This window comes from Molothrus ater, chromosome 1 (genome assembly GCF_012460135.2).
Source record: "Molothrus ater isolate BHLD 08-10-18 breed brown headed cowbird chromosome 1, BPBGC_Mater_1.1, whole genome shotgun sequence".
NCBI lineage: Eukaryota > Metazoa > Chordata > Aves > Passeriformes > Icteridae > Molothrus > Molothrus ater.
In genome coordinates, this window is record NC_050478.2 from 1,544,007 (window position 1) to 1,560,831 (window position 16,825).

The 16,825-nt window shown below is 48.0% G+C and overlaps 1 protein-coding gene across 2 annotated transcripts in view; it reads left to right on the plus strand.

Annotated features, from left to right (window-relative positions):
- Positions 1-16,825, plus strand: part of ALS2CL (ALS2 C-terminal like) — a 44,396-nt gene that overhangs the window by 4,622 nt on the left and 22,949 nt on the right. The window contains exons 1-10 of one of the 2 annotated variants that reach the window (XM_036401432.2): positions 2,080-2,199; positions 4,460-4,577; positions 5,475-5,667; positions 6,581-6,646; positions 7,531-7,696; positions 8,496-8,624; positions 9,930-10,049; positions 11,411-11,487; positions 12,036-12,102; positions 12,582-12,778. In XM_036401432.2, the coding sequence (XP_036257325.1) occupies positions 2,080-2,199; positions 4,460-4,577; positions 5,475-5,667; positions 6,581-6,646; positions 7,531-7,696; positions 8,496-8,624; positions 9,930-10,049; positions 11,411-11,487; positions 12,036-12,102; positions 12,582-12,778 (1,253 nt within the window). Of the gene's footprint in view, positions 1-2,079; positions 2,200-4,459; positions 4,578-5,474; positions 5,668-6,580; positions 6,647-7,530; positions 7,697-8,495; positions 8,625-9,929; positions 10,050-11,410; positions 11,488-12,035; positions 12,103-12,581; positions 12,779-16,825 lie in introns of those variants that run through there. The other variant, XM_036401422.2, reaches the window with a different exon arrangement.

Genomic DNA, 16,825 nt, shown 5'->3' on the forward strand with positions numbered 1-16,825 from the left:
ATGGATTTGGGAATTTTGGGGCAAGGTTTAGGGTTTTTAGGAGGAGCGGAAAGAGTTCCTAAGGCTGAGGTGCCTGGAATTTCCTGACCGATGGATTTGGGATTTTTAGGGCTGGATTTAAGAGTTTTTAGGAGAAAGGGAAATGGTTAAAGTCGGCTGAGGTGTCTGGGGTCTCCTTAAAAGGTTTTAGGAACTTTGGGGTTGGGTCTGAGGTTTTTTAGGAGGAGGAGAAAGAGTTAAAGGTGGGGCAGAGAACTCTGGGAGCTCCTGAGAGAAGGATTTGGGAGCTTGGGGTTGTTTTTAGGGTTTTTTTGGGAGGAGCGGAACGGGTTCCTGGGGCTGTGGCGTCTGGGATCTCCTGAAAAGGTTTTAGGAATTTTAGGGTTGCATTTGGGATTTTTTAGGGGGAAGGGAAATGGTTAAAGGTGGCTGAGGCGCACAGAGAACTTTGGGATCTCCCGAGGGATGGATTTGGGAATTTTGGAGTCGGATTTAGGGTTTTTAGGGAAACAGAAGGAGTTAAAGGTGGCTGAGGTGTCCGGGGTCTCCTTAAAAAGTTTTAGGAATTTTGGAGTCGGATTTAGGGATTTTAGGAGAAAGGGAAATGGTTAAAGGTGGCTGAGGCGCACAGAGAACCGCCTGACAGAGGGATTTGTGGGTTTGGGGTCGGTTTTAGGATTTTTTTAGGAGGTGAGGAAAGAGTTCCTGGGGTTGAAGTGTGTGGGATCTCCTGAGGGATGGATTTGGGAGTTTTAGGGTTGGATTTAGGATTTTTTAGGAGGAAGGTAAATGGTTAAAGGTGGCTGAGGTGTATGGGAACTCCTGAAGGACTTGGGAACTTTTGGGGTTGGATTTAGGATTTTTAGGAGAAAGAGTTAAAGGTTAAGGCGCAGCAGAGAACTCTGGGAGCTCCTGAGAGCAGGATTTGAGTTTGGGGCTGGTTTTAGGGTTTTTTTTAGGAGGCGGGGAAATGATCCCTGGGACTGAAGTGTCTGGGATCTCCCGAAAAGGCTTTTAGGGATTTTGGGGCGGGGTTTGGGGTTTTAAGGAGAAGGGGAAATGGTTAAAGGTGGCTGAGGTGCCTGGGATCTCCTGACCGATGGATTTGGAAATTTTGGGGTTGGATTTAGGATTTTTAGGAGGACGGAAAATAATTTCTGGTGCGGCAGAGAACTCCGGGACCCGCTGAGAAAAGGATTTGGGAATTCTGGGGTCGGGTTTAGGGTTTTTAGGAGGAGGGGAAAGAGTTAAAGGTGGCTGAGGTGTCCGGGATGGATTTGGGATTTCTAGGGCTGGATTTAGAATTTTTTAGGAGGAAGGGAAATGGTTGAAGTTGGCTGAGCTACACTGAGAACTCCGGAATCTCCTCACCGACGGATTTGGGAATTTTGGGGTCGGGTTTAGGATTTTAGGAGGTGGGGAAAGAGTTAAAAGTGGCTGAGGTGCCTGGGATCTCCTGACCGATGGATTTGGGAATTTTAGGGTTTTATTTATTTTTAGGATTTTATTTTTTTTTTTTTTTTTAGGAGGAAGGGAAAGAGTTAAAGGTCGGGGTGCAGCAGAGAACTCTGGGAGCTCCTGCCCGGGGGATTCGGGAACTTTGGGGCTGTTTTTGGGGTTTTATCGCGGAAGGGATGCGCCGCCTGTGAATGGCAGGAAAAATCTCCTTTTCCAAGGAATTCCTGGCGTTCCCAGCAAATGGGAGCGAGCCCGGAAGGAGGAGGAAAAAAAAAAAAAAATCCCAAATTTTTTTTGTTTTTTGGGAGGGGGGAGAAGCGCTGTGGGAACAGAGCGAGGCTGAGAAACGAAACTTGGCCAAAACCCCTCCTGACCCTTTTTTCCTTTCAGTTCCCGAAATTTCAACTTCCCGAAAGTTCAACTTCCCCGAAATCCGGGATGACAAAATCCGGCCTGACAAAATCCGGCCTGACAAAATCCGGGATTATTTAAATAAATAAATAAATAAATAAAAATTAAAGTCGGGGGGAAGAGGAGGAGCAGGAACTTTGGGGAGCCAAGATTTGGGATTTTGTAATCCCGGCTCCCGTGGGTGTTTGGGATTTGGGGCTCAGCCTCCAAATGTGGGAGGGAAATATGGGAGGGAAAAATTCCAGCCTCGGGAACGCCGAGAATTCCCGGATTTCTGCGCCTCCCGGAGATTTTCCCAGCCGGGAGTTTTCCTGCGCTGCCTCATTCCAGGTGGGTCGCCCCAAAATCCAGCAAATTCTGGGATTTCCTGCTTGGTTTTGGGATCAGTTTGGTTTAGTCCGGAGGAAACTTGAGAATGCTTCCCCCAGGTGGAACCAGGATCAAATTCCAAATCGCGGAGCGGATTTTCCCGTAAAACCCCGCTTTTCCCTAAGGAATTCCAGGTCTTTTTAAGGGATTTCACTCCCGGCGAAACCGAAACCCCCGAACTAAACCCGGTCCTTGCTCCCACCGCGGCTTTTCCAGGCGGGACTCCCCGATCCCGCTCCTGCAGGGAGGGATTTTCCAGCCTCGCCTGGAATTCCAGGGCGGATGAAACAAAGCTGGAGAAGCCGCGGCGGTGCCAAGAGATCGAGGATTAAAGCCGGGTTGATAAGCTCGGTTTAGCAGGTTTCTGTCCGGGGGGAGGTGATCCCAAAAAAACCCTTCCAAGAACTCCAGAATTCCATGGGAAGTCGGGATCCAAGGCTCGGTTTTGGGTGCAAAGCGGCGCTTTGGAGGCTTTTAAAAAATAATAAAGAATTAAAGGCAGAGGAGGGGCTGGGTTTAAACTTTGGTTTCCTTTGGGGCTGGGTTTAGTCTGTGGTTTAAACTGTGGTTTCGTTTGGGGGCTGGGTTTGAACTTGGGTTTAGTTTGGGGCTGGGTTTAAACTAGGGTTTATGTTGGGTTTAAACTTTGGTTTATTTTGGGGTTCAGTTTAAACTTTGGTTTAAACTTTGGGTTCATTTGAGGCTGGGTTTAAACTTGGGTTTAGTTTGGGGCTGGGTTTAAACTTGGGTTTAGTTTGGGGCTGGGTTTAAACTGTGGTTTAAACTGGGGCTGGGTTTCAACTTTTGTTTAGTTTGGGGCATGTTTTAAATTTGGGTATAATTTGGAGCTGGGTTTAAATTGGGTTTACGTAGGCCTGGCCTAAAGCTGAGGCTGTTTAGGGCAAACCCCTTTGGAATGTGCAACTGCTCCCTGCAGTGGCTTCAATCCCAAAGAGCAGGAAAATGGGGAATTTTGGGAATGTGGGTGGGATTATCCCGAAAATCCAGCCTGGAGTGCATTTTGGAGGCCAGAAAATCTGGGAATTCCAGAGGAATTCCAGAATAACAGGGAGGAACAGGGACTAAAGTTGGTAATTTGGAGATTCCTGATTCCGGAGTTGGTTTTTTTTGGGAATAGGAGCAAAATAAACCTAGGGAAGCCTCCCGGGTTTAGTTCTGGTTGCTAAAACCAGCTCTAGTTAATCCCGGCCTAGCTGGGCCACAGGCCTGACCTGTTTGGGAATGTTGACATTCCAAAGGTGTTGGAAAAGGCCTCATGCAAAGCACCTGGAATTCCCTTGGGAAAGGCTTTGGGCAGGAAAGCGCCGGGGGAATTTCTCAGGGAATTGTGGGAAATTCATCCAGGAATTGTAGGAATTCTTTCTGGGAATTGGGGGGACTTTCTTTGGGAATTGGGGGAACTTTCTTTGGGAAAATACAAATAATCCTGCTGGATATTCCATTAATTCCTGAAGGGATCAATTCCAGGTTTTTCTGAATGTTTTGTGGCCCTGAGATCGATCGTTGGGAATTTGGGAAAAGAGGGAGAAGAATGGGAATGAGATGGGTGGGAAGAGATTTCTCCTTCATCCCATGGATTTCTGGGATTTTCCCCTCTGGAATGCATCAGGATAACCACAAGGAATTAATTCCAGGCTTTCCAGCATTGAGATCATTGGGAATTTGGGAATGGGTGGGATGGGGATGAGAGTTCTCCTTCATCCCTTGATTTCCAGGATTTTCTCCTGGGAAAACCCCTCTGGAATTCATCAGGATTAACGCAAGGAATTTGAGGCTTTTCCTGATTATTGGGAATTTTGGAAAAGAGGGCTGGGAACGAGCAGGACAGGAATGAGAGTGGTGGGAAGAGATTTCTCTTTCATCTTTTGGATTTCTGGGATTTTCTCCTGGAAAAACCCCTCTGGAATGGGAAAATCCCCATCAAGATTAACACAAGGAATTAATCCCAGGCTTTTCCGGCTCTGAGATCATTTGGAATCCGGGAAAATTTGGGAAAGTTCAGGAAAACTGGGCTGGGCTGTCTCTGGTTGAGCTGTTTGGTTTCAGTTTCTCTTCCGACTTTTCCTGAGGATTTTTGTGATTGGCCCCACCCCAGAGTGGGGCCGAGGGCAGGGAAGCTTTGCTGGAAATCCAAGGAAAAACCTTGGGGATAGAATCCAATGGATTTACAGGGATTTGATTCATTCCCGCTGTTTTCCAGGCCATGTCCACAGCTGGAATTTCAGGAATTCTGGGATTGTTGCTCCAGCTGGAGGAAAACTTCTCCTCCTGCCTGGCCCGGATCGACGCCCTCATCCTCAAACCTCTGCTCCAGGCAGGTAAATTCTGGGAATTTTTCTCTGGAATTCCCCCCTGGAATTGATCTGGGAAGGGATTTCTGGCTGGAATTCCTGCTGGGAAGAGGAAATGTTTTGTGGGAATGTTTTCCTTAAGATAGGGAACGGGGAACGAGGCCAGGGTGGTTTTTTGGGATCAATCCGTGTTTTCATCGGGATCAGCGTTCCCGATCCAGGGAAATTCATGGCCCTGATTTTCCTGGCTGGGGCTTTTCCAGCAATTCTTTTTGGGATGACTCCAAGGAAACTGGGAATGGTTCCTTGGGAAAAGGGGGGAATTTTCCCTCTGGGGCAGCAGGATGAGCGTGCAGAGAGTTTGGGATAGAGTTTGTCCCATTCCAGCAAAAACAGCTCCATGGCCTCCAAAAATTCCTGGAGTTTCCCCCATTCTTCCCATTTTTTTCTGCTCTCTTTTTTCCCAAATTATTGAATTCCTTCCAGTCAAAACAGCTTCAAAAATTCCTGGAATTTCCCTTTCTTCAGATCTATTTTTTCCCATTTTTTTCCCCCCCTCTATATTCCCAAATTATTTATTTCCTCCAGGAAAAATGGCTGCATGGGCTCCAAAATTTCTGGAATTATCCCAATTTTTTCCGTTTTTCCCATTTTTCTCCCTTTTATTTTCCCGAATTATTCAATTTATTCCAGCAAAACGGCTCCTTGGCCTCTGAAAATTCCTGGAATTTCCCCCGGTTTTCATTTTTCCCATATTTTCGTCTCTCTACATTCCCAAATTATTCAATTCATCCCTTCCAACCAAAACAGCTCTGAAAATTCCTGGAATTTCTCATTTCCCAGAATTTCTCAAGAACAAAATTCCACAAAATCCCTTTGGAATTCCACTTTTCCCACAGGATTTTCCCAATTTTTCCCTCCCAGAGCCGCAGGATCCAAAGGAAAAGGAGAACTTCCAGCTCTTTGTGCTCCTCAATGATCGCTTCCAAACCCTCTGGAATTTCACGGAGGAGAACTCCCGGATCCTGAGGGGGAAATCCCAGTTGGAAAATTCCGGTTGTATCCAGGATTTTTACATCCTCTGGAAAGGAGAGGTTTTCCTCAGCCTCTACATCCAGTGAGTGCTGGAATATTTGGGATTGGGTTGATCCCATTGGGAATATTGGGAAAAATTGGGATGAGAGCCCACAGAGAGAAAATATCTTTGGAAAATGGGTTGGGTGTGATTTTTCCAGGATTTTGTGTTTCTGGATTTGGATCAGAGATCCCAGCGGGAATGAAATTTTACGGAGAGCTGAAATTCCATAAAAATCTTCAATTTCGCATTTTTGCTTCTCCATGGAAGCGGCCAAAGCGTTCCCAGTTTGGGATTTCCCAGTTGGGATTTTCCAGGTGGATGAGGTTTTGGATGATCCAGAGGAATTTTCCTGAGATTTTATTCCTGGTTTTTTTTTGGAATTAAACCCAGGTTTAATGCTGGGAAAATGTGGGATTTACATGGAAAATATGGGATTTGCTGGGAGAACACATAGGATTTCCTGAGAATTTTTGGTACAGAAAATGCAGATCTTGGAAGAAAATCTTGGGAAATATGCGATGGAAAAAGAAAATTCCAAGTTTTACTTGGAAAAATAAAGCTCGGAGCCGGAGTGTGACAATTCCATTATTTCCATCCCAGAATTCCCAAATTTTCCCAATTCTCTTGGGAATTCTGTGGTGAAGAGTCTGTGAATGAACAGCTCGGAGCAGAAAATTCCTTTATGGAATTTCGTTCTGTAAAATCTGATGGAAGCGGATCCCAGGATTATCAGCACTTTTGCCGTATCCAAATCTGCCAAAAAACCCTGGAATTAAGATTGGGAAAGAATTCCAAGATCTGATCCAGCCTTTGATCCCAATCCATCAAACGTCTGGGCCTGCATTTTTCCAGAGGTGCTTTTATGGGATTAAGGGAACTTCCCAAAAAGCTGGGATCCATAAATTCATCCTGAATTTCCCTCTCAAACTCTCCTCCTTGGAATTTTTTCCAGGTATTTCGTCACCTTCGCCAACTTTGTTGTGGTCCAGGGCTTCGAGCAGGCCGCCAGGAGCAAGAGGTCAGCGGGTGGAAAATCCTTGGGAATTTTGGGAATCCTTGGGATACGGGGACACCGGAGAATCTCAGAATTCCACAATGGTTTGGAAAATTCCCCCAAAAAAATCCTCTCATCCTATCCTGGGCCAGCTCCCACTATGGTTGCTCCAAGCCCTTTCCGACCTTGGACAATTCCAGGATTGGATTTTCCTCTTCCCAACCACCCCCAGCTCCTTCTGGAGCTGGAAGCTTGGGATTTGGGGAAAAGATGGAATTGGAGAGAGGAATTTGGCTGGGAATTCCCACTTAAGCCAGATTTTTATGGAAGCAGGGAATGAAAGCATGGATTTCTAAGGAGCACATTCCCAATTTTTCCATGGCTCCCGCTATCCCAGGTTGCTCCAAGCCTCGTCCAATTCCAGGATTGGATTTTCATCTTTCCAACCATCCTGGGCTCCTTCTGCAGTTGGAAACTTAGGATGTAGGGATTTAGGGAAGGGGTGGGAATCTAGCAGGAAATTCCTACTAATCCCAGCTTTTTGTGGAATCAGGGAATGAAAACATGGATTTCTGAGGAGCACATTCCCAATTTTTCCATGGCTCCTGTTATCCATGGATGGATTCCCTCTTTCCCAATTCCCTCTTTCCAACCACCCCCAGCTCCTTCCAGAGCTGGAAATTTAGGATTTGGGGATTTAAGGAAGGGATGGGAATCTGGCTGGGAATTCCCACTAATCCCAGATTTTTTACGGAAGCAACAGCTGCAAACGTGAATTTCTAAGGAGCACATTCCCAGATTTTTCACGGCTTTCTCCATCCTCACCCAACGCGGAAAGTTTGGAAAACAGAAGAGTGGGAATTCCAGGATAATTTAACGACCCTTTCCCATCATTCCCAATTTTCCAGCGATGCCTGGAAGCTGCACAAGGCGGTGCTGAAGGAATTCCTGCGGGATTTCACCTCGGAGAGCTCCCTGGGCCTGGCCCTGCACCTGGTGCTCCACAAACCCTTCCGGGAGCACATCCAGGGCTACCTGCAGCTCCTCTCGCAGCTCCAGGAGCAGCTCCAGGAGGTGGGGATTCCCTGGAATGCTCAGGGGGTCTTCTTAATGCGTTTTGCGGCAAGAAATATTCCCTAAAATTCAACCTGGATCTCTCCTTCGCTAATTATTCCTGAAAATCCAGCCTGGAACTTGGTTTAGTCCAGGATGGACGTGTTGCTGAATATTCCCAAAAATCCAAGCTGGAACTCCTTTCCTAAATATTCCCTAAAATCCAGCCTGGAACTCCTTTCCTAAATATTCCCACAAATCCAGCCTGCACCTTTTTTGATCCATGGTGGACATGTTGCTAAATATTCCCAAAAATCCAACCTGGGATTCCTTTCCTAAATATTCCCCAAAATCCAGCCTGGACCTTTTTTGATCCATGGTGGACATGTTGCTAAATATTCCCAAAAATCCAACCTGGGATTCCTTTCCTAAATATTCCCTAAAATCCAGCCTGGACCTTTTTTGATCCAGAATGGACACGTTGCTAAATATTCCCTAAAATCCAACCTGGACATTGCTAAATATTCCCAGTATTTTGGGTTGCTAAAATACAACCTGGACCTTCTTTGCTAAATATTCCCCAAAATCCAGCCTGGAACTCCTTTGCTAAATATTCCCTAAAATCCAGCCTGGATCTCCCTCATTCCAGGAAGGACACGATGCTAAATATTCCCAAAAATCCTGCCTGGACATTGCTAAATATGAAATGAATAAATATTTAAATTTAATGTTTAAATGGATAAATATTCCCTAAAATCCAGCCTGGACCTCCCTTGACCCAAATTTGCGGCGTTCCTGGAGTTTTCCTGTCCTTTTCCAGGGCTCGGAGCAGGATGTGGTGGCCAGTGTGGCGCAGGAATTTGGGAAGCTGGAATCCTTCATCGGCCAGGTCCTGGATGAAGCCGTCTTCACCAAGGAGCTCTGGAAATCCCTGGGATACAAATTCACCGTGAGTCCCGAGGGAATGAAACAGGGATCGGGAATTTGGTGTGCGCTGGGGGTTTGATAAGGATGACGAATTTGGTATGGATTGGGAATTTGGTAAGGATGAGGAGTTTGGTATGGATCGGGAATTTGAAGTGGTCTGGGAATTTGATAAGGATCAGGAATTTGGTATGGATCAGGAATTTGGTATGGATCAGGAATTTGATAAGGATTAGGAATTTGAAGTGGACTTGGAATTTGATAAGGATGAGGAATTGGATATGGACCAGGGATTGGAAGTGGATGGGGAATTTGATAAGGATGAGGAATTTGATATGGATTGGGAATTTGGTATGAGTCAGGAATTAGATATGGATCAGGAATTTCAGGTGGATTGGGAATTCAGTATGGATCGGGAATTTGATAAGGATGAGGAATTCGATATAAATCAGGAATTTGATAAGGATGAAGAAGTCAAAGTGGATTGGGAATTTAATATGGATCATCAATTTGGTACGGATCTCAAATTTCATAAGGATGAGGAATTTGATATGGATTGGGAATTTGCAGTTGGAATTCAATAGAGCAGAGCTGGGTGGAAGAGCTGGAGGAGCTCCCTGGGGGTTCCAAAGCCGAGTTTGTGTCCCAGGTGTGTCACTGTCACTGGAGCCCCGAGCCAGAGGGAATTTGGTGTGAATTGGGAATTTGATGTGGATCAGGAGTTTGATTTTGACGGGGAATTTGATATGGATGATGTGGATTTGGTGTGGATCGAGGAGCTGAGGATTGAAGTTGGCAGCAGAGCTGGGTGGGAGAGCTGGAGAGACTCCCTGGGGGTTTTAACGCTGAGTTTTGTGTCCTGTGGTGTCGCTGGAACCCTGAGTCAGAGGGAATTTGATAGGGATTGGGAATTTGATATGGATCCGGAGTTTGATTTTGATGTGGATCAGGAGTTTGATTTTGATTGAGAATTTGGTATGGATTAAGGATCTGAGGATTGAAGTTGACGTAGCAGAGCTGGCTGGAAGAATTGGAGAAACTCCCTGGGGACTTTAGTGTTGAGTTTTGTGTCCAGTGGTGCCGCTGAAACCCTGAGTCAGAGGGAGTTTAATGTGGATCAGGAATTTCATATGGATCAGGAATCTGAGGCTGGAATTCAACAGGGCAGAGCTGAGTGGAAGAGCTGGAGGAGCTCCCCGGGGTTCCAAAGCCGAGTTTGTGCCCCAAGTGTGTCACTGTCACTGGAGCCCCGAGCCAGCTGATCCCTGCAGGAACTCCTGCCTGGAATTCCATGTCCTCTCCCAGTCCTGTTTTTTTCCTGCTGCTCCAGGACGTGCTGTGTGTCCCTGAGAGGAGGCTCCTGGAGGACAGCAGGAACCTTCCCATCGCGCCCGGCGCCGCCCGCTCCGAGCGGCTCCTGCTCTTCGATGACGTCCTGGTGCTCATCCAGGTGAGCCTGGGATCCTCCCGGGAAGAGAGCACAGACAAACGGACCTGAAATTCCAGCGGAATGGCAGAAATGACAGGAATTCCCACGGGAATGGTGGTAAAATTCCAGGTTTTTGGTGTTGAACGCACAGCAGAGTTTGGCTGTTGGGAAAAGTTGGGGGAACTTTGTTTCAGGGCCATCTGTGTGTGGTTGGCTCTGGAAAATAAAGGAAATCTGGGAAGGAGTAAAGGACATCCGGAGAACATTTTCCCAGGAAATGTGGATTGTCCACCATCACAGGCACCTTTTGAGTTGTCCACACCCTTTTCCACAGGGAATTTTGGCCCTTGGTTATCCCAAGGGATTTGATGGATCAAGGATGACATTCCATGAGCTCCCACGCGTTGGGATAAACAGGATTTTCCATGTTTGTGCCATGGCTGCAGACATTGGAGGTGGTTTTGGGGCTATTTTAGGAATTTTGGGGTGTGGAGATGCGTTCCCATGAGGGAATTCCAGCTTGGATCGTGCCAGTGGCTGGGATGGGAACATGGGATCAGCAAATCCATGGAATCATCTCCATGTTCAATCCATGATTTCCATCTGTGTCTCACCTGCTGCTGCTGAGCTTTATGGAGGTTTGGGAATTCCAACTGAGTTGGGATTGACCTGGTTGGGAATTTTGATGTCCCTTCCTTTTCTGGTCTCCTATATCTGGGAAAACACTGTGGAATTCCTTGGAAAACTCCATCCCTCCAGGCAGCAACTCTGTGTGAGCACCCGGATGTGAGGCAGGGAGAGGAGATGAGAAATTAAAATTTTCCTCTTATTCCAATCGTTGGAGTTTGTTTTGTTTGGGTGCTGCTGATCCTGAAAGTGGCTCCTTAAATTTGGGATTTCTGGGATACTTTTGGTGGTGCCACCTGGAGTCCAAATCCTAAATCAATCCCAGAATGGATTGGATGGAAAGGGAGCTCAAAGATGATCCGTTCCCACTCCATTCCATGGTTCCAGGTTGCTTCAAGCCTTGTCCAACCTTTCCTTGGATACTTCCAGGGATGAGCAACCAAAAATCTCTGGGAATATTGGCTGGAATGATTTGGGAATGTTGCCGTGTGATAGGGAAGGAATTCCTGTGGAGATCAGGGTCATGTGGGAGTGTTTTACTCCTGGATGTGGCCATGGAATTTTGGAAGAGCTTTAGGAGTGTTCAAATGAGAACTTCCCTCCTTTTCCAGTGGCTTTTCCATGTCCAAGGTCTCTCCTCCTGATGTTGGATGGATGGACCAAAAAGTTGGGAATTTGTGCTGCCACTCCAGCTCTGCCATTCCACGGATGTTTCCAGCAATAACAGGACCATCTTTTCCCATTTTTTTTCCCAGGGAAACAGCTTCCAAAGTTTTGACCTGAAGCTGGTGTGGGTGGATGAAAACTGCGGAGAGAAATCGGCTCCAGGACTGTGAGTGAGAGATTCCCGCTGGGAGTTAAAAAAAAGGAATAAAAATGTTCAGGTTGATGGGAAAATGATGCAAAGCTTTGTCCCAAGTCCTTTCTGAGCCATGGGGTTGAGATAAGGATAATGGGATCTCACCAGCTTGGAATTTGCTACCTGATTGAAATCCCAGGATTTTTGAGGTTGGAAAAGCTGTCTGGGATCATCTAATCCAACCTGTGTCCCATCCCCACCTTGTTCCCAGCCCAGAATTCCTTGGACAGCTCCAGGGATGGGCACTCCAAACCTCCCTGGGCAATTCCAATGCCTGGCCATGTTTTCCATTAAAAAATTCCTGCTGGTGTCCAATCTGACCCTCCCCTGGCACAACCTGAGGCTGTTCCCTCTCATCCTATTCACTGCCAATGAATCCCAAAATTATTTAATCCAGCCCTGGAGAACTTGAGATCTCTCCAGAAGAACCACCTGGGAAAGCACCAGGATCTCCAGGAGGGGAATGGGAAGAGCTGATGGATTGGGAATTGTGTTTTCCATCCTTTTCTTTCCCCTCCCAGGCACAGCCTACGCATCACAACCCCGGAAGAGACGTTCATCCTCTCCACCAAGGACCCTCAGATGAAGGTCAGGCTTTGGGATATTCCCATCTCTTTATTATTTAAAACTGGAAAATAATTCTGGTGAGGGTGGGTTGGGATTTTTGTCTCCCTTTTCCAAAAGAATCCTGGATTAGATGGCCAGAGGTGGCTCAGGGTTGATGGCTGGTGAGGAATGTTGGTGGGAGCCCATCGGTTTCTTACTGCTTTGCCTGAAGGACAGGCCTATCCCATAGGCAAATCAACTTGAAATTTGTATTTCTTTTTTTTTTTTTTTTTTTTCATATCCAAGTGGAATTTTTCCCTCTTGTTTTAACATCCAAGTGGAAATTCCTCCCTCACAGCTGTTGTGCCTTGCTGCAGTATCCACCTTCCAGGAGGAGAACCCCTGTGGAAGCTGCAGATGGGCTTTGATGGGAACCCGCAAGCTCCCCGCTGCTTTCCCGGGGCTGTCTCCGGTTGGTTTTCCAGGGGTTTGTGCTCATTCCCCGTTCCCCGTGCCCGCAGGCCGTGTGGAGGTGGAAGCTGGAGCAGGCCGTGCGCCAGGCGCTGAACGGGAAGCGGGATTTCCCTCTCTGGGGCCGCAGCGGGGAAGGCAGCGAGGCCCCGTCCCGCCGCTTCTTCACCTACGTCTTCCGCATGGAGGGACGGCTCCGCGGCGCCACCTACGAGGGAGAGTGGCTCTGGGGGAAGCCCCACGGCAAGTAAGGAACCTTCTGGGCTCCTTCTCCAAGTCGGGGGGAAGAGGGTTGGGAAGTGCTGGTTTGGAGTTTCTGTGAAGGCTGGGAGAGATCTCCAGGTCACTCATGAGGGGGCTGCTCCTTTTCTGGGCAGGCTCTGAGTAAGCACCTACGAGGGCAAGGGAAGGAACCGGGAAGGAACCTTTTAGGCCTCTTTTCCAAGTGGGAATAAGGTTGGAAGCACCTTTAGGGCCCCTTTTCCAAGTGGGAATAAGGATGGAAGTGCTGGCTTAGAGATTTCTGTGAAGGTTGGGAAAGATCTCCAGGTCACTCATGAAGGGGCTGCTCCTTTTTGGGCAGGCTCTGGGGGGCCACCTATGAGGGCGAGTGGCTCTGGCAAGGAACCTTTTAGGCCTCTTTTCCAAGTGGGAATAAGGTTGGAAGTGCTGGTTTGGAGTTTTTGTGAAAGTTGGGAAAGATCTCCAAGGTCAGCCCAAACCTCTCCAGGTCACTCAAACAGATCATGAAGGGGCTGCTCCTTTTCTGGAGGGGCTCAGGGGAACCACCTACGAGGGCAAATGGCCCTGGGGGAAGCCCCATGGCAAGTAAGGAACCTTTTGGGCCTCTTTTCCAAGCGGGAATAAGGTTGGAAGTGCTGGTTTGGAGTTTCTGTGAAGGTTGGGAAAGATCTCCAAGGTCAACCCAAACCTCTCCAGGTCACTCAAACAGATCATGAAGGGGCTGCTCCTTTTCTGGGCAGGCTCAGAGTGGCCACACCTGTGAGGGCGAGTGGCTCTTGGGGAAACTCCATGGCAAGTAAGGAACCTCCTGGGGACCTTTTCCAAGCGGGAATAAGGTTGGAAGTGCTGGTTTGGAGTTTCCCTGAAGGCTGGGAATGATCTCCAAGGTCACTCAACCACCTCACCACGGGTCTGCTCCTTTTTTGGGCACTTCCAGGGTGGGAATAAGGTCAAAATTTGATCCTTAATGATGCTGTGGATGTGAATCCAGGCCCGGCTCTCTGATTCCTGCCTCACTCATTCCCAGAGGGAATTCTGGCCTGGAGAGCAGGTTTAGCAAAGCCTGAGTTCTAAAACTTGGGATTTATTGGGGGCGTTTCATTGGTGGTTTATGGATTAAATCCTAAAGGCTGCCCCAGAAATGTGGTCTTGGTCACCCTGAAGCTACACGAGCTGGTGCCTCTACTTAGGATTTAGGCTTGGCCTAAAATCGAGATCTCAGCCTGGGATATGAAAATCTCACCCTCGTGATGAGGAAAGTCCCCAATAAAAACCCTTTGGGGAGAATTTTATTTATATATTTTATTTATATTTGTTTTATTTTATTCTCCGCCAGCAAAATCTCTTTGAACTTTATCCAAACTTGAAACATCCAAACTTTTATCCCAGGAGTTAAGAAAAGCTTAAATCCAAAAGGAGCTCAGATGGGAATATTGGGAACTGTTCAGTAAATCCAAGTTTAAGCGAGGGGATGTCTGTAAATCAAAGGTTCCCGACCAAAATTTCTTGGACATAGGATAGAGAACACTCTGGTTATGTTGGGGAAGAAACCTGGAATATGACCAAGCTCCTCAGCACCAAAAACATTGGGAAATTTTATTTTCCATGAGTTTTACACAGTTTGCTCTGGAAGCAAAAAGGATGGAGAGAGACTCACTTTGAGAGAGCCTTAAAATGATGAAAGAATCCAGAATATAAATGGCTTGGAAGGGATTTGGATCCAGTTCCAGCCCCAAGTCCAAAACTGAATCCTGAATATTTCATGGAAGAGATTGTGCCGTGCCCTGGAACAGCATCAAAGGAGAGTTTAGGGCAGGAGACCTTTGGGTCATCCCCACCTTCCCTCCCTCAAAACCATCTCCAGGATTTTGTCCTCTCCTGCCTCAGGGCTGGAAAACTGGAATTAATCCAAACCTCTCCTGCCCCATGGAGTGACTCGGGTGAGGCATCCCAGGAAATTTCTGGCAGAATTCAGGAACTTCAGGCGTTCGATTCCTTGGATTTGAGTTCCCTTCCCACTCCTGGAATTCCTCTGCTGTGATTTTATTGCTGGAAGGTTCCAGAGCAGCATCCTGGCCTTGGTGGCCGCTCTGGGATTTCCGAGGGAGGAGCACGGGAGCGGAGCTGTGGGAGTGGGAATTTGGGCTCTTTGGCAAAAACACCAGTGTTCTCCACTGGCTGTCCTGGAATTCCAGAGTCCTCCAGTGCCTGTCCTGGAATTTCAGGTGACCTGGGCTGGGAGAAGGCCAGACTCCCACTCAGATGTGGCTTAAACATCCTTGTGCCCGGAGCAGACATGAAACTATGGAATATCCTGAGTGGGAAGGGCTCACAGGGATCAAGCCCTGTACAGATCCCAACAACCCCACCCTGTTCAAACTCCTGGAGCAGCCTTGGGAATGTGCCCATTCCTTGGGGAATGTTCAGTGCCCGACACCCTCGGGGGGAAGAACTTTTCCCTAAGATCCAACCTCAACCTGGGCCAGCTCCAGCTGTTCCCTCACCCCCTTTGGCTGCTCCCCTTTCCCTACTCAGACCCACAGAGCCAAAGGAGATTTAAATTAAAATTAAAATATTGAAATTGCCAACACATCCAACCAATCCTCTGGAAAACTTGGAAAAGAGCCACTCTCGTGGAGGTGTTTGAAACAACAACCTGGGTGAAAGTCAAACAACCCCCTCACGGTTTTGGTGTTGCACCATCCCCTGGCAAACCGACCCAGAGGAGGTTTGGATTAAATGTTGGGAAAGAATTCCTGGCTGGGAGGGTGGGGAGGGGCTGGGATGGAACTCCCAGAGCAGCTGTGGCTGCCCCTGGATCCCTGGAAGTGCCCAAGGCCAGGCTGGAGCACCCTGGGATAATGGGAAATGTCTCTGGCATGGGGTTGGAACTGGATGTTCTTTAGGATCCCATCCAACCCCAAAAATTCCAGGTTTCCATGATTTTGAATTGTTCCAGTTGGGATTTTGAGGTAAAACAGATGAGCTCAGCATCAGCACGGAGAGAGAATATTCCAACATTCCCTGAGGGATTCCAAAGCCTTGACCCCCAGCTCCAGAAAGAGCTCAGAATTCCTCAAATCCCCAATATTTCCTCTACCTAATTCCCAGTTTTAATTTCAAGCTCAAGATCCATTTAAGCTCAATTTGGGAAGGAATTCCTGGCTGGGAGGGTGGGGAGGGACTGGGATGGGATTCCCAGAGCAGCCGTGGCTGCCCCTGGATCCCTGGCAGTGCCCAAGGCCGGGTTGGACACTTGGATCACCTGGGACAGTGGGAGGTGTCCCTGCCCATGGGATGAGATGATCTTGAAGGTCCTTCCAAGCCAAAGCATTCCAGGATTTTGTAATTCCATTGTGTCCGGCTGGGGAATGTGCAGGGATGCGATTTTCTGGGATGAGGCCGGAATTAAAGCTCTCAGTGGGTGTGGGTGGAGTGGGATTCCGGGAGGGAGGGAAATCGCTCCGGAGCCGGGCGTGGCCAGGCAGGAATTTCCCTGGCATTGCCCATTCCCGGCTCTCCCTGCCGTGGGATCTCCTCCTGGAATCACTTTTCCAGCCCCCACAAAACACGGGATAATCGATCCCTGGGGAATGGTTTTCCTCTGTGTTTTCCCGGTGGCTGAGCCGCTGGAATTCCAGGCTGTGGTGTCACCGTGTCCACGGGGATGGGCCAGGCAGGCGCTCCCGTTGGATCAATCCCTGTAATTAATTCAGGATCAGGTGCAAGGTCCTAAAGGCACGAGGCAGCACCTCCAGAAAATACTTTTGGGATTAGGGAATGGAATGGATTCTTCCCACTCAGCCCAGAGCAGGAAAACATTATGGGATTAAATCCTCCTGCTGGAAACCAAGGCCTGGGGGCGCCTTTTGTGTCTCTGCCCTCCGAGGAACATTTTGGATATTCGGCATAAATTCTGGAAATGGTTTGGGTCGGAAAGAACTTTGGGGAAGATCCAATTCCACTCCCCTGCCATGGGCACCTTCCACAGGACTCCAAGCTCCATCTAAGGCGGCCTAAATATTTAGGCTGGGCTTTAGCAGGTGCTGTT